The sequence below is a fragment of the Cajanus cajan genome, chromosome 8 (genome assembly GCF_000230855.2).
Source record: "Cajanus cajan strain Asha chromosome 8, NIPB_CcT2T_4, whole genome shotgun sequence".
NCBI classification, from domain to species: domain Eukaryota; kingdom Viridiplantae; phylum Streptophyta; class Magnoliopsida; order Fabales; family Fabaceae; genus Cajanus; species Cajanus cajan.
Window position 1 is genome coordinate 870,845 of NC_138524.1, and position 21,245 is coordinate 892,089.

The 21,245-nt window shown below is 36.2% G+C and overlaps 3 protein-coding genes across 3 annotated transcripts; 1 reads left to right on the forward strand and 2 right to left on the reverse strand.

Moving 5' to 3' along the window:
- The first annotated feature begins 127 nt into the window (after window positions 1-127).
- Window positions 128-2,968, forward strand: LOC109798775 (cytokinin riboside 5'-monophosphate phosphoribohydrolase LOG1). The gene is made up of 7 exons (XM_020359170.3): window positions 128-512; window positions 638-735; window positions 1,433-1,463; window positions 1,555-1,654; window positions 1,761-1,831; window positions 2,235-2,378; window positions 2,539-2,968. Exons 1-7 carry the CDS (start codon window positions 351-353, stop codon window positions 2,638-2,640), a joined length of 708 nt encoding a protein of 235 aa, XP_020214759.2. The 5' UTR covers window positions 128-350; the 3' UTR covers window positions 2,641-2,968.
- A 2,242-nt stretch (window positions 2,969-5,210) lies between these two features.
- On the reverse strand, window positions 5,211-12,058 carry LOC109798808 (actin-related protein 7). The gene is made up of 7 exons (XM_020359205.3): window positions 11,843-12,058; window positions 10,943-11,158; window positions 10,544-10,685; window positions 9,295-9,539; window positions 8,427-8,610; window positions 5,898-5,965; window positions 5,211-5,715 (listed from the first exon to the last, which is right to left on the reverse strand). Exons 1-7 carry the CDS (start codon window positions 11,918-11,920, stop codon window positions 5,563-5,565), a joined length of 1,086 nt encoding a protein of 361 aa, XP_020214794.1. The 5' UTR covers window positions 11,921-12,058; the 3' UTR covers window positions 5,211-5,562.
- Window positions 12,059-13,276: 1,218 nt separating this feature from the next.
- LOC109798690 (40S ribosomal protein S27) lies at window positions 13,277-17,576 on the reverse strand. Its single transcript, XM_020359044.3, has 3 exons — window positions 17,290-17,576; window positions 16,960-17,219; window positions 13,277-15,811 (listed from the first exon to the last, which is right to left on the reverse strand). Exons 1-3 carry the CDS (start codon window positions 17,465-17,467, stop codon window positions 13,586-13,588), a joined length of 2,664 nt encoding a protein of 887 aa, XP_020214633.1. The 5' UTR covers window positions 17,468-17,576; the 3' UTR covers window positions 13,277-13,585.
- Window positions 17,577-21,245: the final 3,669 nt, after the last annotated feature.

Here is a 21,245-nt window from a genome sequence, read left to right on the forward strand (position 1 = left end):
TGTCAATATGTATTACTAAGATAAAATTATAACTATGATTAAAGAATAATATCAATATATCATACATACTATATCGAAGTTTTATCTTTAAAATAATGGAGTATCCAAGAATATTGTTCATCAACGTTATTATACAGTTGACAAGAATAATAGAAGATGGAGAGGGGTCTTATCTTGTCTTTGTCCAGCCAAGTTCTTTTCAAGGAGACAGAAGGGTGTGTTTGAGATAAATTTGTCAATTGTGTAGTTTCTTAAAAAGGGTGTCTCCTTCTATTGCCCTAAAGCTAAAGAACAACCATTTTTATTTTTTCTATCGCCTCTCTCTTTCTGGATTACCACTTGTACTTTCAATGGAAGTGAACCATTATATTGGAAGGATGGAAGGAGAAGCAAAGGTGTCATCAGAAAATAATCAGAAAGGAAGGTTCCAAAGAATATGTGTCTTCTGTGGTAGTAGAGTTGGGTATAAGTCTTCATTTAGTGATGCAGCTCTTGAGCTCGGAAAATTGCTGGTAATTCTTTTTCTACTATCATATGGCAATTCATAAATTTGGTTATGCCCCTAGACCCTCGTATAAAGTATTGTTCTTCTCTTTGTATAACTCTTGCACGTGTTTGTTTATTATTATTTTGATAGGTTGAAAGGAAGATTGATTTGGTTTATGGAGGAGGAAGATTAGGACTAATGGGTTTGATCTCTCAAACTGTGCTAAAGGGAGGTTGCCATGTTCTTGGGTACTTTAATTTATTTAATTTTCTTAGTAGATATTGGGAAAAACCCAAGTCCCACATCGACTAGAGATTAGGCAATTAAATAGTATATAAGTGGAAAGCAACCCTCACCATACAAGCCGGTTTTGTAGGGTTGAGTTAGGCTTAATCCACTATTCTAACATTAACATCGACTAGAGATTAGGCAATTAAATAGTATATAAGTGGAAAGCAACCCTCACCATACAAGCCGGTTTTGTAGGGTTGAGTTAGGCTTAATCCACTATTCTAAGATGGTATCAGAGCTATCCTAGATTCTTAAAAATGGTCATTGATACATGCACCATGGGCATGAGGGGTGTATTCAAGTCCCGTCATTAAAAAAGGGCCACCTACTATTCATTGATACATGCACCATGGGCATGAGGGGGTGTATTTCAAGTCCCGCCAATCCTAGATCATTGAAAAAAAGGGTCACCTACCATTTATCCACGTACCAAGCCTAATAGTGCTGGACGTGAGGGGGGTGTATTGGGAAAAACCCAAGTCCCACATCAACTAGAGATTAGGCAATTAAATAGTATATAAGTGGAAAGCAACCCTCACCATACAAGCCGGTTTTGTAGGGTTGAGTTAGGCTTAATCCACTATTCTAAGAGTAGATTATATTATTCTTACTTTAATTCATGATCTTCATTGTTTACTTTTTTTCCCTTGTTAGCGTGATTCCTCAAGCTCTGCTGCCTCGTGAGGTACAATTATTTTCACCCTTGATTACTATGATCATGCGCTTCTTTAATTTTTCGTCATGAAAGGCTTAAACTGATCAAAGCATGCAATTAGATATCTGGGGAAACTTTTGGAGAAGTGAAAACAGTTGCAGATATGCATGAAAGGAAATCAGTGATGGCTAAACATGCTGATGCGTTCATAGCCCTTCCTGGTATACTATAGACATGAAATTTCAAAGTTCTTTTCCATGTTTGAACATTCTTAATCATAGTAACTTCACATGCGTAGAAATTCAATCAAAGTTGTAAACTGTTCAGGAGGCTATGGAACCATGGAAGAGTTGATGGAGGTGGTAGCCTGGTCCCAACTAGGAATACATGATAAACCAGTAAGATTATCCTCATTCGCCCCAAAGAACACACTCATTAATGAGTCATAAAGCCTAATATAACTCAAGAAACTTCGGTAAATTATACTATGCATAACTAGAGAGCTATTTATTGAGTGTGTCGATCTAGAAACTACTATCTTTGGTCTTTTTTTATAAGAAACAAGTCATAGATTATTTAAGTGTCATTTCTTTTAAAAAGGATTGAAAGTAGTATATATTGGGCCATAGAATGAGAGACTTGTAAGTCCTCAATCCGATTGTCAAATATCATTAAAACTTGATGCTTGGAAAGCAAGAAATATTTAGAAAGGCTTCTTCAAAATTGAATTTTGGATGTGGAATTTTCTTTTTCTCCTTTAATTTGTTACTAATAATTGTGATTCTAACTGTGAATATGCAGGTAGGTTTGCTGAATGTAGATGGGTATTTCAACTGCTTGCTGACCTTATTTGACAAGGGAGTGGAAGAGGGTTTTATAGACATCTCTGCAAGGCATATTGTGGTCATAGCAGACACAGCAGCAGAACTCATAAGGAAAATGGAGGTATGATATATTACACAAAAAATGCTTATTATCTTCCAATCTAAGAAAAATAATTTTGTTCCAACTGCTTTATGAATTGTTGGACAACAAATCAGAAATTGTAGTTGTATTTGTATGATATTACTCAAAAGTAGTGAACTACCTTTTTTTTTTCTTTCAGGAATATGTTCCCAACCATCAAAAGGTTGCACCAAGACAAAGTTGGGCAACGGACCAATTATTATTAGAGTCAGCTGAAACAAGGGAGACCCTAAGATCTTAGTTCTGCATCATCCTTATGCATAAAGAACATATAAAGCAAGTAACAAAGAGAAAAAAGTCTCATTTACTCTCTAGCGGAAATCTCAAGATTCCTCATTATTAAGCATGAAACGTGCATGTTCAAATCAATTGAATAATACTAAATTTAGTTTGAATATGTTTCCCTGAAAGGCCCATTGACTCTGTCATTAAAATATGTACCATTACTAAGGTGGGGAGAAAATAGGAAGATAATGTTGTTGTTAATTAAGACTATTTTTATGGGGAAGGGTCACGGACCCGTCCACTTGTGCTCTTTGTTTTATTTATATGAAGAAGTTGTTTGTTAAGAGTGTGATGTGTGAATTGGGATTTGACTCGACTGGTTGGGGGCCGGACCCCATTCCCACTGTGCAATTGACATCTTTGTTTTTAGTGCCTTTCAACTACGCAATGCAAATAGTTGGGTAACATTTCCTATTCAACAAAGGGCACCAAAGATAATAACAGATTCACCATTAAAGGGAGTTGGGTGAATTTAGAATCATTTTTTCCTTGGCAGAAGTAGAATACTATAACCCTAGACTTTAATAGACAAATAGTATGTTTATCCTATGATATTTAATTTATAATTTTAGTCTTCTAATTTTTTATTTTTTTTTATTTTAGTTCTTTAATTTTGTAAAATTCACATTTATGACCTAATACTTAAATATTCATTTATTGATCATTATAGTTTAATAATATTTAGATTAAATTATATTTTTAATTCAGTATAATATTTGATTTGTTTTAATTAAATAATTTTAGTTTCTTAACAAAATTTATGATTTAAAAAATAATATAAATAATTAAAAAAAAAAAAAGAACTTAAACTCACAATCTTCCTCTTCTCTACTACTATCAAAATTACTAAGCGCGGGTTTAGAATTTCATCATGTTGAATCAAATGTCAATCCACCCTATTCCTTTCTTATACATTTGCTATTTTGGATAGTGAAATTTTCCGCTTAAGAAATTCCAAACACACCCCAAGTCATTTAGTTTGTTTTAATATAAACATTATATTGTATAACAGAAATAAATGTATTTTTAAATACTTATTTAATGTTAAATCTAGTATGAAAATATTATATTAAATAAAAAATTTATGTAACAAAAAAAATTAATAAATAAATTATATAATTTATTAGTTAATATATTTTCATTTACGAAACATAAACATACGATTACTTTTGTCTTTCATCTTCTTTTTTATCCTATTTTCTTTTTTTTTTAGCACATCATTAAAATTATATTATTTATTTTAATATTATAAATGCAAGTTTGCGATGATTTTATTTTAATTTGTGTTTTAAATGAATGAAATGAGCTTATGTAAATGTATAATATTGTTATGGACTAATTGAGGAGTTTTACATGTTGAAATATGTATAAATAAATAAGTGAAACGCGCTTTTAGTTGACAGTTTTCAATGAATATTTCGCTATAATTATTTAATAAATTTTAAAATTAAAATAATAGAAATAGAGTATTAAATAAAATTTAAAGATTTAGGGTTAATTGTGGAAAATTAAAAATGAAAATCGAACCTAAGAATACTAAGTGGACCTCCTGTGTCTTAAGCCTTATAATCATTAAACTAAGATGTTTGACTAAACTAAAAACATAATTAACTCATGAATAATGTTAAAAATACACTTATAATAAAAATATTTAAAAATAAATTTATATCATTACTTAAACTGTTAAACAGACTAAATGACTTGATATGCTTCCCGTGGTGAAAAAGAGGGGGAGTGTCATGGGTTCAATTCTCCTTGCAATTATTTTTATTATTTTCTAAATCGCAAATTTAGTTGGAAGAATAAATTGCATTATTCAAAAAGTATATCAGAATCGTGAATCATATAATATTAGAAATCAATATAATTTAATCTACATAAAATATTATCATCAATTCTTCCGCAGAAATCATTCGTTCATGATTGTGAATAAAATTTGAAGTGGAGGGGCAATCAATAATGAGTACCAGAAGGTAATGCTCACGACGTGGCTGCATGTATGTTTAGGTACAGATCCAATTTATAACACAGGTATAACATGCATAGCATCATCGTCTTGCTCATCTAACATAAATTTAACATGAAAACCACACGCTCGGGGGGATTTATTGCGTTAAGGTGATGCATGACCAGGATGACACAGTGCTGCTGCACTGAAGGAAAATGATCTATGTGCTAGATCATGTCAATGTAACCCAACTTCGCTGTTTAATACACACGTTCATTTCATTTCTAGGAGACTAGAGAAACAAGGGAATAACTGATATCAATTATAAAAGGTCACTGCTAACTACGGAATAAAAGCGTTTAATTTAGACCTACGCTCTTCATGACGCTTCTATGCAACTTCAAAGGTACAGCAATTTCAAGGTTCCATCATCCATGTCAGATAAATCTGGCTCTCATTTCACACCACTTTTTCATTGAAACCATTGTCGTGTAAAAGTAATAACAGCTGTATAGTACTGGATTTCCGAAGGGAAAGTTGATTTGAAGAGTCTTGCGTATAATTTTCCTTTCAAACTATTAACAAAACATTATTACTGAGATATTTTACTAATCCATAAACTAAAGCATAGATTACAAACTATCATATAAAAGGAACAAAGGGGTGTGCTAGAAGTGGTGTAGCTACAAGGTTACAACAGGCCTAGATGAATATTTTACAGGGATATCCTCATTACAAGAAATGCAAGCTCCTAGTGCTCGAATATAAACATGTCTGATAAACAAGTATTTACGGAAATCTTCTACTACTACCCAGGAACTCGTGCAGAGGATTGCATCAATGGAGAACACTGAAGCTTTTAAAATCATACAAGGATTACAGCATGTAACAGTACTAGTAGACGCAGAGGAGTCATGCAGACGAACACTGTCAGAAGCATTTCCGGTGAACAATGGAAGGTCCGGTTTCATCATAGTCTCCCTTAGTTATATGCTGATTTTGAGGGAAAACCACTTTGGCAAGTATGGCACCACCCACCCATGCAGAATACATGGTTAAGTTTTCTGGCATGTATTCTGGAGGCTGCAGTAAGCCAGAGATAATTCACCAGTGGAAACATAAATTAAAACAAGAATAATGATAGTAGCTTTGCAGATTTTAATGTTATTCATATAAAAGAGGCAAAAACCCTTTTATTCCCTCTCGTCAAGTTTTCATCTCAAATTGTTATAATTTGAAGTTACTTGACAAGATAACCAAATTACCTTAACGAGGGTAGGTTGAACAGCAGATGAACTTAAGCTAGATTCCTTCTGAAATCTCTCTTCAAAACCTGCAACGAGAAGCAGCACTAGCCTGTCAGAAGTTACTCATAGTAACAGCATTGGCATACAGAGTTAGAGCTGTGTATTGTTATTTACTATTTATTGTGACATACAGTAAATTCCACCAGATAAGTTCAAATTAGGATTTGGATCCATAAATATTATTTTTAAAAAGTTAGGAATCCCTGTGCAGCTTTGCTGGACAGTACAGGACTTGAGGAATGTGAGGAATGAGATGAAGAGGGGGCTGAAAATTAAACACCAGCCCACATGGCATGTGATTTGAGGGCGACCCTTGATGCAACGGTAGTAAGAGCAACCTTGTGAACAGGAGTTTACATGTCCAAATCCTAGAAAAAACCTCTACATTTGCCAGCGTAATACTACATTTATCTATCCTTTCCAAACCCTGATTAATGGGAGCCTTGCGCACTAGGTCGCCTTTGCTTTCAGTTTCAGTGATTTTTATTTCTGTCTTCTGTAATTCATGAGCCTAATTCCTCGTTTCTGTAACTAAATTTCAAACTTTCTTAGCTACTATCCAGGTTTCTAACTACATAGTATGAATTTATAAATTTATTGGTCAAATATCAGCCATTAGTTTGTATTCTACTCTAACCCAAAAGAAAAATAGGGTTCTGTTAGGAACCAAGAATTAGGAAAGAGAAAGAAAAGAAAGATTTTATTGAATATGTTGAAAAGAACAAAAAATAGGAGAGAAATATCTCCTCCAAGGGTTTCCCCTTCACAAAGGATTTCTCCTTTCACAAAGAGCTAATGCTCAATTTACAAATGTGAACAAATCTCAATCCTCCCCTCTACCAAGTAACCTCCTATTTATAGATGTGATGGGCCTAGCCCATGATATCTTTCTAACTAATAACTATTCTAATTCCCTTTATTCTATATCCTAACAATACCACCCCCTTGAAAATCAACCTTGTCCTCAAGGTTGGAATGTGAAAACCAAAATAAATAAAAAAATGACATCAAAACACACTATAGTTGGGACTAAAGTGAAACAACACCCCTAAGAAACTACTTTTTCATAGGTTTGGGCAATTGGATCCACTTTGTAGAATTCCAAATCTACCCCTTCTTCTTTCTCATCCTCTAGAGCCAAATCACTTGCTCTAACAGAATGTGTCTCTTTGTTGTCTACCCATGATGGATCAGCAACGAACCCTTTGGCCACTGCATACAAACCCATGTCTGACGGCTTCGGTGGTAGTGGAGATGAGGGTGGACTTCATATAACTTGAATCACAATTGTTGCCTTCGTACTTTCCTTTTGCCTAGGCTCCATTGTCCTGTTGTCATCCATAGATGCAACGATGTTTAATGATGAAGGCTCACCTAGAAAGTGGTCTTCCCGACCACATATAGTGTTGTTCTTGATGATTAAAACTTCTTTATTTCTGTTTTCTAACTTCAAGAATTGCAACAGGTTACTGTTACACCTTAGACCGCTACCCTTCATGTTAATTCTCTGTTCTATGCTTCCATCAAAGGTGGGTAACTCCACTTGTTTTTCCCAAGAATGCACCAGGTCATCTCTGCAATCTGACTCACTGCCTTTGGTATTTTCTGCATTTTTCTTGAATCTGTCCAGAACTGGGTTGCTGGTGCCAATGTCTTCTGTCAAGTCCTGTTTTTGCAATAGGTGATCAAGATCCTCCTGAAGCTTATCTTTTTCCCCAAGTTTTGTTGTGATCTCATTAATGAGTTTCTTGATCTCTAAAACCTCACCGAGTCTCTTCTTAATCTCAGATTTTTTGCCACCATAATTCTTGATCTTCAAACTTTCTTTGTCCCTTTTATTTTCTTGCTTCAAGAATCTTTTGATCAATGATGTGGAGAATGACTCCCAATCAGAATCTGGGTTCTTTTGACTCCAAAAGTAGAACCACCGCATTGCTACTCTTTCCATGCTCATGAAAGCATATTGCAACTTATGGAAAGAATGAATTTCTTGCACTTCAAAGAATTTCTCAGCCTTAGCAATCCACCCCAATGGGTTTGTACCCACAAAGACTGGCAGCTTCCCCTTGGCCCAAATATGTGCTTCCTCCATCTCTAGTAACACTGGCTCTCCCTTGAAGATCCGGCAGGTTGGACCAGTTGTTAGGAACCAAGAATTAGGAAAGAGAAAGAAAAGAAAGATTTTATTAAACAAATGTGAACAAATCTCAATCCTCCCCTCTACCAAGTAACCTCCTATTTATAGATGTGATGGGCCTAGCCCATGATATCTTTCTAACTAATAACTATTCTAATTCCCTTTATTCTATATCCTAAAAGGTTCCTTACTGTCAAAGTAGAAAATATACTATTTAATAAATATGGATTCACAAACTAAAGATCAGCACATTGTCTTTCGATGGGAAAAGACAAGAAAAAGTATAACAAATTAGAACTTTACATCAAGCTTATCCTAAATTCACTAGAACTAATGAAGATAAAATTTACCAATCATGGAAGAAGTGCCACCGCAAACTACAGTATTTTCCAGCAGCTGCCGTTGGTTATCAGATGACACAGTTGAAATAGCACGCACAAGCTGATCAACAATGCCATGAGCCTCTAAACCCAATAGACATGGCTGGAATAAAGCTTCCCCAACAGTGTATCTTTCTCTCCCAATTGTTATGACCTATAAGATAATTCACCTTTCAGATGAAGTCATAAATTATTGAAGACCCATTTATGGAACTTAGAATATAAAAACACATAGTTGACACTAGGGGGGAACAGAACAAAGGTTGATGGGTTTGATAGTTTTTATCCCATCAAACCAGCCTGTTTGGCTTGGAAGCAAAATAACCTTCAGGCTGGTCCAGAATTTTGAAAGACAAATCTTTGTCAGCCTGGTCTAACAATAGCAGCTGGCATGTTAAATAGAGAGCCAACTTGAATGCCCTTTGGAAGGCATACTGTTACACTGCGCCTCCTAGTGGAATATGAAAATTACTGATACAACTTTTAACAGATTGGGCTTGCTAAGAACTTACGAAGGGTTTCCTCAAAAAGCTAATTAAAATATATAAACAATAAAAGAAATCTTCATGATAAGCCAAAAACATCAGATTTTAATTGCTAAATCACGTAAAGTTGGAAACAGACTAACAGAACATACTCCAAAGTAACAAACATCAGCCACCTCCAAACTTCTGCTCATAAGTTTTGCTTAAATCAATCAATCATAATAATCCAAAGAAAGCCCTGTTCTCTCCTAACTGATTCTTCATTCCCACCTTTCCTTTCATTTTCATTCACCCTCTACCGATCAATATCACTATTCAAAAGTAGAATTATCAAGGATATTCAGAAAGCAGACCTGTCCATCAGGAAGGGTGTGCTTCTCCACAGGACAAGAATATTGGATCTTCTGATAAGCTACTTCATCTTCAGCACAGCACGAGTACTGCTCTTTTATTTTCTCCACATCAGACAGGCTGATATTTACATGTGGATTTGACTTGCCAAGTTCTTGAGCCAGGAAATTAGTTAGATCAGTACCTCCAAACTCAAATCTTCTTGAAGCAATGTGATGAACAGCTCCCTCAATTACCGGTGCAATATCTAGTTATAAAACCAAAAAGATCATGATGCACATCATAACAACCAGTAAGCCTGAGACCATGTTTCATATTTGAAGAGAAACACTCAGACAGCAATTTATTTACTCCAATTGTGCATGCAATTATTTACTAGAACACTGTTATAATGGCCATCTCAAACCAAGGTTGAAAAAAATAATATATCAGAGATCTTTGCCCCTAATCTTATGTTTGTATTGTTTAGTTTAAAAAATAGAAAGTGTAAAAAATGCAATTGAAACATATTAATGATAGGAAGAATTTAATATTCTTTTTCAATAATTTTAGAGTAATATTTTCCTCATTGTATTTACCAACTACACTTATAATCTAGAGTTATTCATGATCTCGTGTGAAAGTTGAAATATATTAACTCCTCACACTTATCTGCAGAAGAGAAAACTGCAAAATTTAACTTTTCACATCTTTAAATTTGATTCCATGAGAAAAACAAGATGTTAAGGAAATACTGGCTAGGTGGAACCATGAAACAATTAATCCTAGAAAGGAATCTAATCTGACATAGGATCCAAATTACATGATTCTTTCCACTCAGCTATGCAGATAACAAGACATAAAGAATATTGAAGAAAAATATATGGTCTCTAGAATAGGCAAGGCATAAGGAATATAAAATGGCAAGAAATGGAGAAAAGTATTGTTTCATCACTTTGAATCTTTTCAATTGCAGGTGGACTAACTATAAGTTATTTCATTTTATTATTGAGCCAGAATAAAGAAATTTAATACAATTATTATTTATTTACTCCGTTGCAAAATAATGAAGGCAAAACATCAGATGTCCTGTTACCAACAGATCCCACAGTGCATGAAAACCTACACGATTATGTGCTGGAGATAACACCCTCCCACATCAACAAAAGACAGTCTGACCCACAGAGCAAGCAGATAAAAGAAACCATCTATTCGATATAGAACTTATTTACATAATTCAAATAAAGTTGTTATTGCTTCAGGCATTGATACCTATTTTTCCATGTCCAATATCAACACTGCATCCTGAGATACGTCCCACAGCATACAGCGATAACACTGCTTGTTCTGAGGCATAAAACCCTGATATGTTGAATGTTTCAAACATTAGTTGCACCAACTGCTCTTTGTTGGCCTGTAAAAGTGAAAAACAATAATGCATACAACAATTAAGAAAAGCTATATGCCTATATACAATACACATCAAAACAAGAACACTAACTTAATACTGGCAATTCCATTTAACAAAAGGTTTCATGAGTAGTTCAGAAAGATAAAAAGGAAAAAAAAATCTTCCAAATAATACATGTTTTGTACATATAAAATTGGTATGCAAAATTATCTAGGAATAAATGTGTATAAGAAAAGAGAAAACAGACAAGTTTCAGAAACCTTTGGGGTACAAAGTGGATCTGTAAATAGTATTTGTCCTTCATTGCCAATTTCCCATCCAAGGCCCGAATATAAAACATGGTGCAACAAATCCTCAATGGCATCCCAATCTCTAATAAATCCTCGCACAACTGGATCGACGGTGACATTGTCAGCCGGTGAGTTATCAGTGACTGATCCATCATCAAGCATTTGTTTCATCTGAGTGGGAATTATCTGAATCATATGAAAGGAGGCCCAATTAGGGATTCTGAGATAATTAGGCAGTAAAATTGGCATGATGATTGTGTGGTTATAAAGTCAAAGGTTATAGTTGACAAGAGCTGAGTGAGTTAGAATTAGTCAGTATTGCACACAATTGTGCGTTAAAGGAGATAGACCATCTCCAACATCGAGGTCATCTCTCTTTGGTCTAGAGTCTAGATCAACAAAGTATGGCATAATTGCCAGATAAATAACCTTGTTCCTTGAGTATATAGTCAGGAGTTAGGTCCGTGTATATAGAAAAATATTTGTTAAGAGAGTAAAAATCTGTTTGGATATAAGTGCTTTTAAGAACTTCTGTAATGAAAATAAAGAGTATTTTTAGTACAAAAGCTCTCAAAAATATTCCTAAACTTATCTACAAAAAGGCTCTAAATCCTTTAAATGGATTTCAATACTTTGGTGGATTAGTCCTTAACTTCTAGTTAGGATGTACAATGTTCACCCAAAAACTAAATATCTCTATAATCTAGTGCAGTCACTAATAACAGCTGGTCAAGAAGAGTAAGACAAGAACGTGATGGTCATGGCAGAGTAGAAAGCATAGTTGAGTTGAGAATGAAAACTTGTGCCATTTGGGTTTGTAATATGAAATTAAATGCAACAACGGTGATCATAGAGAGAGAAGAATGAAACCATGGCGGGAGTCTGGTCGGGAATTGCAAAACCCGCTTTGAGGAGCTTAGAGCCGACGTCCACCACCGCCGCTTCCATCCTCTACTTCACCAAACCCTATCCTTTTCTTTCGCAAACAATGAATGAATCAATATCCTTCTTTCTCTCTTTCTTCACTTCAACTGTACCTGTCAATTTCAAACCTCTCTTTTCACTCTGCTTGCTTACGCCCGATTATTATGTCGAGTTTTCGTTTCTTAGACAATTTTTTTTAACTGGGTAGCGGGAAATTAAAAATTAATCTCTCCAAATGCTCTGAAATTTATATTAAAAATTCATTCCTTAAAATATTGAAATTTATTTCCAAAACCGATTTTTCTAAAGAAACTTTTCCATACACTTTGTTTAATATACATTATTTAGAAAATAATAAATATTTTTTAAAATTCTGCTAGAAAATTAATTAAAAAAATTTTAAAAATAAATCATAGCAAATTAATAACATAATCCACATATCATCTTAAAACTAATAATTAAATATTAACTTTCAATTGTGAAATGTCATTTTTCTAACTAGTTATTATTTCTTTTCTGAAATTACGCAATACTCTTTAATAATATAAGATTGAAAATGAGATATTTTGTTATATAGACAAAGATTTAGGGTGTACAAATAAGTAGTTTAGAACAACTCCTTGAAATTTATGCATAAATCACTGGTATGTGTAAGGATTAAAATAAAACTTTACATTGAAATTGTTGGAAAAACAATTCAAATTTTTTAAATTTAAACTCTAAGATATTATTTAGATTTTAAAAGATATTGATTCTTTTATAATATTGTTTAGAATTGAAATATATTGTATTTATTTTAGATATTTGTTTCATTTTTTAAAATAATGATGTAAGGTCAACAAATAGAGACTCTTGAGATAAGAAAAACCACATGACCTATAGAGGTGGTCACCGCCTTAAATGAGAGAGGAGATCATATGAAGGAAAGTTTCCAAGTTTCCTCAAAAAACTTGTGAGTGATGAACATCCGTGTAATTTTCAAGAGGATTTTCAATATATATGTAACACATTATGAAATAAATAGTAAACATCCTTATAGACGTAAGCATGAGGGACTGAACCACGTTAAATAAATTTGTGTGATCTTTTCTTTTATAATGTTATTTTAATATATTTCTCATCATCATTATTGTGTGTAAAAGAAAAAGAAAATATTTTTGTTCCCAAAAAAAATATATTATTGGTTGAAAAATATTTAATTATGTGATTTTTACGTTAAAAAAAAATAATATATATATATATATATATATATATATATATAAAACAGCGGCTCTGGTTTAAAAAAAATTGCCAAGTTTTGATAATGGCAATAGCATTACACCTATTAATTAAATAAAAATGATAATAATTACTAAAACAACCGCCAAACGCACAAAAAAATAAAGGAAAGATATTTTCATTATTCAATTATCTATTAATGCATGTATGAAAAATATCAACTCCCAATAATTATCCTGCAACTACGACCACGAAATGAGACTATTTACAGTTATCATGAATCCAACCACGCCCTAAACAAGGAACAGCTGCAACATGTTTGTTCGAAGTAACTTCTATTGACTCTAAGCAGAAAAGCTAAAGATTGTTGAAAATTTAGAGAAAGAAACAAGACGATATTCATGAAAATAGCTATATACAAATGCCTAAACATTCTAGACTCATGAACTGAAACAGGGACTAGAAACCACTTCATATGAGACTTGAAGACATTTGATCACGTTTTCGCTTATGATCCTCCAGCACTGGCAGATTATCACCTTCGATGTTCACAGGTTCAGCAGCAATCGAAGTACACAAGTCTTTGTCCACAGCAAAATGGCTATCGCTAGTTGGATTCACCAGTTCCCCATCTTCTATTGAAATCAAATTAGACTGCTCCTCAACCGAGAGATCACCATTGCTTTTCAGTACAGGAAAATCACCATTGCTTTCCTTGGCCTCTTGTGTTTCAACCAGAAAATCTTCAAGGAAACTCTCTGTAGCAGGAGTTCTCTGAGAAATGAATTTCACATCCAAGATTGGGTTTTCAAAATCTACAATGGAGGAAGCAAGTGAAAATCCAAGAACATTCTCTATGATGTTCTCATGGGTTTTCCTTGAGACCTCTGATGCAACAGTAAGTTCAGTCCCTGAGAGTGGTTCTTCCTCATTGATACTATTGTAACCGCAGGGGGTCAGATTGTCGAGCAACCCATTTGAAATATCACTTGTATTGGACGACAAACCATCACTTTTCTTACCATTGATTTTTCCATTTTTGTCTTCTTCAAAGTTGTCAACAACATCTGCTTTTGGACTATGTTCAGTAGTTTTCAAAGTTGCCTCATCTTGATCTCCTTCTGCACTGCAAAATTGGTCATGTTCTTCAGCTTCCTGGGAAGTATTTTCAGAGTTTTTATCATTAGAATCTGGGTTTATCTTCTCACTATTTTCCAACGAAGTATTGGATGAAGCCAACACTTGGATGTGACCAAATTCCTCCCTGTCTGTGAGATGAACTGAGTCATTTTTCACTATCTGACTATTGCTCTCATGGTCGTCAGCATCTTCATTTAAAAACTCGGGGGCTTTAACAGTTAGACTTTTAGTATACTTTGGAGAATTTAAAGGCGTGGAAGACAAAAAATTAGCTAAAGCAGAAGATAAAGCATCATCAATTGACTGCTTTGCTTTATTTTTTGAAGAATCTGTTTCTGGTCCTGATGCATCAACTTCTTCATCCTCATCTGCTTCTAGCCCTGATGCATCAACTTCTTCATCCTTGTCTGCTTCTAGTCCTGATGCATCAACTTCTTCATCCTTGTCTGCTTCTAGTCCTGATGCATCAACTTTTTCATCCACATCTGTTTCTAGTCCCGATGCATCAACTTCCTCATCCTCACCATCAGGAAACTCGGGAGCTGTAACTACAAGACCTGGGAGCAATTGAGTAGTATTTGCTGAATCAGATATATGAGCAGAGACATATCTTACCTCTGTGTGTAAATGTTTCTCATCTGATTCACTTTCCTTAGTGGCAGCATAATCAGGACAATTGTCACAGGAGATGGCATCTGAATCACTACAAGAAGCATCAGGAGCGAAAATTCTAGAACATGATGGCAATGTCGAATTCTGTGATTTCTTAGTCAGTGTATCCAGTTGCTGCTCAACTCGCTGGAGTCTTGCCTCAATGCTGTTCATGGGCAGCACCATTTTCTCTTGAAAGCCCAAACAGATTTCTTCTATCCTGTCCATGCGTGATACAAGCTGTTCCAGGACCCTTTCAACATTACCACCCAAAGAATCACCAGGATTGCTCTCAGAAATAGCCACTTGCATGGGGACAGAATTAATATTGCACTCTGTTTTAGCACTTTGAAAGGGAATGGCACTGTGGTCGTTCTCCTTTTCAGCAATTTTTGAGGGTATGAAACTGTGAGTGTTGTTGATTTTAGTAGTTTGTGAGGGTACTGAAGTATGGTTTCCCTCCATTTTAGCAAGTTGTGAGAATGTATCTAGCGGGTGTGGACCCATCCAACCACCTTGCACCTCATTCAACTTCACTTCTTGAGGATCAGTTATGGTAGCTTCTCCTTTTAGCTGAGTTTTAATTACAGAATCACTTGGATGAGTTGCTTCCAAATCATTCCCCAAAACATGTTGATTTTCCTTTCTTAGAGCATTTAGATTGCTGAGCCCTTTTGTCTTGGATAATTGCATTAGAGTGGGCAGAAACATAGCCATGAGGGAACTGCCAGATGTGTTTTCATTATGGCTTTCCTGGCTTTCTGTATCAGCTGAATCAACAGGATCCGCAAACACATAAATCTCATCAACATAAACACAGCCTTTATTCTGAAGCGAGAGCAAACGAAGTGTAACAGAAATGCAAGGATTTGCATCATCAATCTCTGCCGTAGCCTCATAAAGATCCTGGACACAGGAAAAGAGGACACTGAAATCAGAAAATCAAACTAACATTCAAATGATACCATCATCTAATGTGGCACATGAGAATCTAGAAGTTAGGAAAAGAATATATTATTTGAGGTATGCTTTCGTACTTTTATTCATAACCTTTAATTTTAAAAACTTCATTCCCATTTCCTAAGAAACGAAATGTGTTACTTTTTAGTTCATTGTGATAAAAAACAATCATTCATCAACATTCCTACCAAAGAAATTTTCCTGGCTCTCGAAAACACCTATAGCTAATTTTGAATAACCTACTATCAAATTTATGATTTTAAATGATAAAATAACATTTCAAACACCATGCTATCATATTCATCCAGGAATATCTCATGAAGTTTAAAAGTCAACAGCAGGGATTCAAACCTAGCCAGTGATAACAATTTAGAGAGCAAAAAGAAAAAATTGTTCCTGAAGCCACTTCAGGTTACAAAAAATACAGCATGTATAAATCTGTGTCTAGAGGGACTGCCAATGACATGTTGAGATCACCAAGATTAGCTCAACCAGGACGCCAAGCCCAATAGCATGTTGGGAAAGCCAGCGTAGGCCTACCTAGAGGATTATCTGGCACGCATAAACTACAATCAAGTTTATTCAAGGTCTCTGGATAAATTTCTCTAGAATCACTTATAGGAGAAGAAAACAGAAAGAAAAAATGGAATTAACTTCTCTATATGCTAAAACTAATTTACATATAAATTAATTTTAAATTTATAGAGAATTTTATTTCATTTTCCTTTTATATTTTCTTATCATACAAGTGTTTATGGAAAAAATTTATTCAAACGGACCCTCAATTGCAATTGCAGAAGAGGGTTACCTGCTAAATTATATTTTAGAGGCATGGAAGAACATTATGCAAGTTCTCCTTTACTAAATCCTTCGATCTTTATAGAGAATATCCATTGTTTACTTCCTTTATTTTTTTTATAGATCACATGTATCCTCCATCAGTAGTTTAGATTAGCAAACCAAGTTCGAGTCCGTAGACCACAGGTAACTTTTCATTGTCTACTTTCTGCATACTAATCTAAAATAAATCAAACAAAATTGGGCAATAATTTAATTACGAAGAATAATAAAAAAAGCCGCAACAGAATAAACACCTGAGAGGTTTTGGCGGAGTGTTTTGCAACATCAGGAACTTTGACTTCAACCCAATCATCTTCCATTTTAACACTATCGTCGGTCAGATGTGGAACAGAAGGAGAAGAAAGAACGACGTCGTCTCTAACAGCAACGCCGCATCGAACTGTGCAGAGATAGTCGTCGTTAGAACGAGAGTCAGGAGCATAGTAAATCTCGTAGACACGCGCCGTGCTACGGACGTAGATTTGTCTGAGCTCGTGTTTCTCCGGAAAAGTAACTGCGCAGCATAATTGATAATCAGAAAGAAAAAGAAGAAAAAAAAAGAGTGAGAAAAGAAGAGAAGTTACTCTTGATCTGGCAGGGAGGGGAATGATGCGGCGAAGGAGGATGGAGAAGGAGAGGAGTGGGAGTGGATTGGGTTGCGTGGTGGTCGGAGAAAGAGAGAGAGGAATGGAAGGTGATGCAGTCGCGGACTGAGCCGGAGGCAATGGTCCAGTTGCTTTGGGAACTCCAATCACCCTCCATCACTCGTCAACAAGAGCAATCCAAAGGTCGTGAGCGAGCGGAGAAATGAAGCAACCTACAAAACACACTACTTTCACTTTCTTTCGCCCTTTATATTTATATTCTTCTGCACACTCCGTATCTTCTTCTCCTATCATTCTTCTTCATTCGTTACATTTCTTTTTTTCTTTTTTAACGCACATTTTTTCTTTATTTTTATGAAATTATTATCATTACTTTTTTATTTATCAGAAAATACTATATATATATACACACTGAGATTCTTTACATTAATATTTAATTACAGATTATGAAATGCGATATCTTTGTTCATTTTTATAACCATTTTATATGAGAAGACAAAAGCTATCAGTTGTAAGATTTACACCTAAGACGATAATAACAATAATTTGTTAATTAAATTATTTAATTAATTAAGGAGATTTGTATAACCAATCAAATTGTAAATTTAGAACAAATAAATATTTTTTTCTTCTAAAATCGAGGATCGAGATATTGTTACATAAATTGTTATATTCTTTATTTAATGTGTATTTGTGTTTAAATTTTAATATTTATTTTGACTTATTATTATTCTCGTTCTATTTTTTTTATTTAAATACTTATATATATTAAACTAGTGTGTATATATATATATACATGTATAGAAAACAATAGATTATTTTTTTTAGTTCGTTCCTGGAATATTCAAGGATGACTAATCTCTTCGCTAAGTTGGAGGCACCTCAAAGAGTAGGATAGTTGGCTCCAAAATTTAACGCAGCTGCATACACAAGACAAGATTCGAATCACTAACCTTACTTAAGAGATCAACCGCTGAACCACACTCTTGGAGTTAGAAAACAATGGATTATAAATTATAAATAAAGATTTAATAATTTTATATTTAAAAATATAATTTATAGATAACAATTAGTAAACTATCATGAATAATGTTGTCTGACATCCAAGCTAATGTCTTTGCAAAAAGAAGTTGAACCATAAACTATTGTTAGTTGATTCTGTACCTGTCTAAGGGCACACTCCTTTTCTTCTGGGTGAAAGGGGACCGAATAAGAGCTCCAACGATATCTCCAAGGGATGGGGGAGGTACCTGCAAAGGGTACTCCGACGCTCAAGTCAGTATATGCACGAATATCTAGGGTAAAAATGAACAGTGACATACCTCGTTATGTGTGACCTATTTATAGTGCCTGACGTGGGCCTGAGCATTGTGGGCTTTTTCAGGTGTTTACTAAATTAGGTAATACGATGTTAATTACTTACTTACTAACTTAACCATGCGCTTACCTGCTAATCATGATTAATAACCGCTCTTCACCTATCGGTACGGTATTTCGCCGATCCGATAGGTAAAGGAATGGGGCGCTATTATTAATCGGGTTGATCAACGGTTGTCTAACTATCCTGCCCTACGGGGGACTCTCCAGCTCGGTCTTATGCCGAGCCGTTAGTAACATTCGTCCCGGACGTTGGCTGGACTGATGTTTCCGACATCATGGCGTAGGTGTCTGACAGAACGGCACGTGTTGGTCAACGTGACCGATAGGGACCTTCCGGTACACAAGCCCCCCAGCCTTGAGGAGGGAAGCGACGCAAAGGGTTAATTGTTCCGATTGGGATACGATGAAAGATTCAGGAATGTGAGGGGTTATGATTAAAGTGCCTCTCTGATGCGTAGCTGACAAGCATTAATTTCTCTGGTGCATAACTGACAGACATTAATTACGCGTGAGGGGTTACAACTGCTGATGGGATGTCAAGGGTTGCCATCATTGTGCGTGGAATAGCGCATGCTAGGGTTCGCATTAAGTGTGGAACGCCAAAGGTTGTGTCAGTTGGGCTTAGGTGGAGCATACGAGGGGTTGCGTATTGAGGATCGTTGGATTAAATTGATCCAACGGTTTCCCAAGGCTGCGACGTTTGAATGTGTAACATGCAGGGTCTATAAATAGGCATGAAGAGGGGGCTCCACATACGTGCACAATCATTATCTCCGGATCCGAATTAGTAAATCAGCATTCGAGTGTTCGTCGAAGGAAGATCTGAAGTTTAGCATTCAGGTACGTAATGGCAAATTTAAATATTGTTCATGTCGACTCCTCCGGTGACGAAGGGGAATCGAGACGGAGAATATCTCCGGTCCGGGACGCTGCCTCAGCTTCGGCCTCTAATGGAGATCGCACCGAGTCCTTTTCTGGATCTGAGCAGGCCCAGAGCGTTAGTGGAAGTGGTTCCGCCTCGGCTATAGGTTCTGATGACCGTCCAAGTGGGGGTGGGGGTTCATCAAGAAGCTTTCCTCCCGTATCGACGCTTGGATTTTCATGGGTACACGGGGAAGTTGGTAGTGTGTACTCCCGGTATACGACCAAGAAATCACTTGTTAACTTCGTATCGGCAATGAAATTTTTAAACTTTCCCGAAGACGAGGAGCCGTCTGCTATCTTTTTCCAGCCATGCCGAGGTGATGGGGTTCCTAATCCGGATTTTGTTTATCTAGACCAGGGGTCATCCAAATACCCGTTCTTTTATGTGTATGACTATATGTTTCGGGATTTGAAGATATCCCTCCCCTTTGATAATTATTTCTCGGGTATACTTCGTCTTCTGAACGTGGCGCCTTCTCAGGTCCATCCCAACACCTGGGCAGCAATGCAAGGATTTAGACGGTTGTGCTTAGCTCTTGGCCTCCAACCTACTCCACATTTATTTTTATATTACTACTCCTCTCGGCCGACGAAGAAGGCGAAGTGGTTGTCATTGATTCGACACAGTGATTGCTTGCTTCAGCCATTCACCACTTCTTACAAAAAATTTAAAGTGGGTTTTATAAAGGTGATGATTCGACCCGAGACGGGGAATAAATACTTTTTTGACGATGAGGGGAACTCGGTCTTTCCCCTGTATTGGACCCGAAGGCCGAGAAAGTACGATACCGTATCGAAATCCCGAATGTCGCCGGAGGAAAGGCAGAGCTTGGATATTTTGGAGAAATTGCCACGGCCATTACCGTGTCGTCCCCTGGTCCGATTATTCGAATCGGCCAACGTCACCGAGGAACTAATCGGTATAGTAACTCTTGTTTGTTTAAATTCCTGCGTTACCATTGATTTTGACTAATGATGTGCAGGTATTATGGCGAACTTTGACCATGACTTGAATATCCACAATCTGATCGGGAGCCGAGTGGCAGGGGTCACAGGAAACAAGACCCCGACCGAGACGCGTGCAGGTGGGAATCAACCGGCTCCACGACAGGGCGGAGCGGGGCAACCCACCAATCCCAAGAAAGGCAAGGGTTCCTCTCGGCAGCCCGAAAAAAGAAAGCCTACTGAAGGGAGGGCTGTGGAGGAGAGCCGCCAAGCCAAGCAGCAGCGGCTAGCCAATCCCAATGCCCCAGAGAGCTTGGTTGGGCCAAACTTCTTGGCCAGTAATGTGAACGCGCAGGATTTCCTAAGCCAAGACTTGACTTCTGAGGCTGGGCAGGCAGTTCTGGGCCGGATGAGTTCGGCGCAGAAGTGGAACTTCTTCTGTGAGTTCCAAGTTCGGGCTGTGGCTTTGGCTCAAAGCATCGTCATGGAACCGAATGGGGAGGCTGATGGACTTCGCCGTCAACTAGCTGAGCAGGAGAAGTCGCTGCGAGAGACGCTGACGGCGTTGACCGATGCTTAGACGTCTAACGGCAAGTTCCAGGCCGAGGTTGACCGCCGAGGGCGTATGGTTGACGATCTCACCTTAAAGGTCCAGCGCTTGGAGACGTCTTTGAAGAATGAAACTG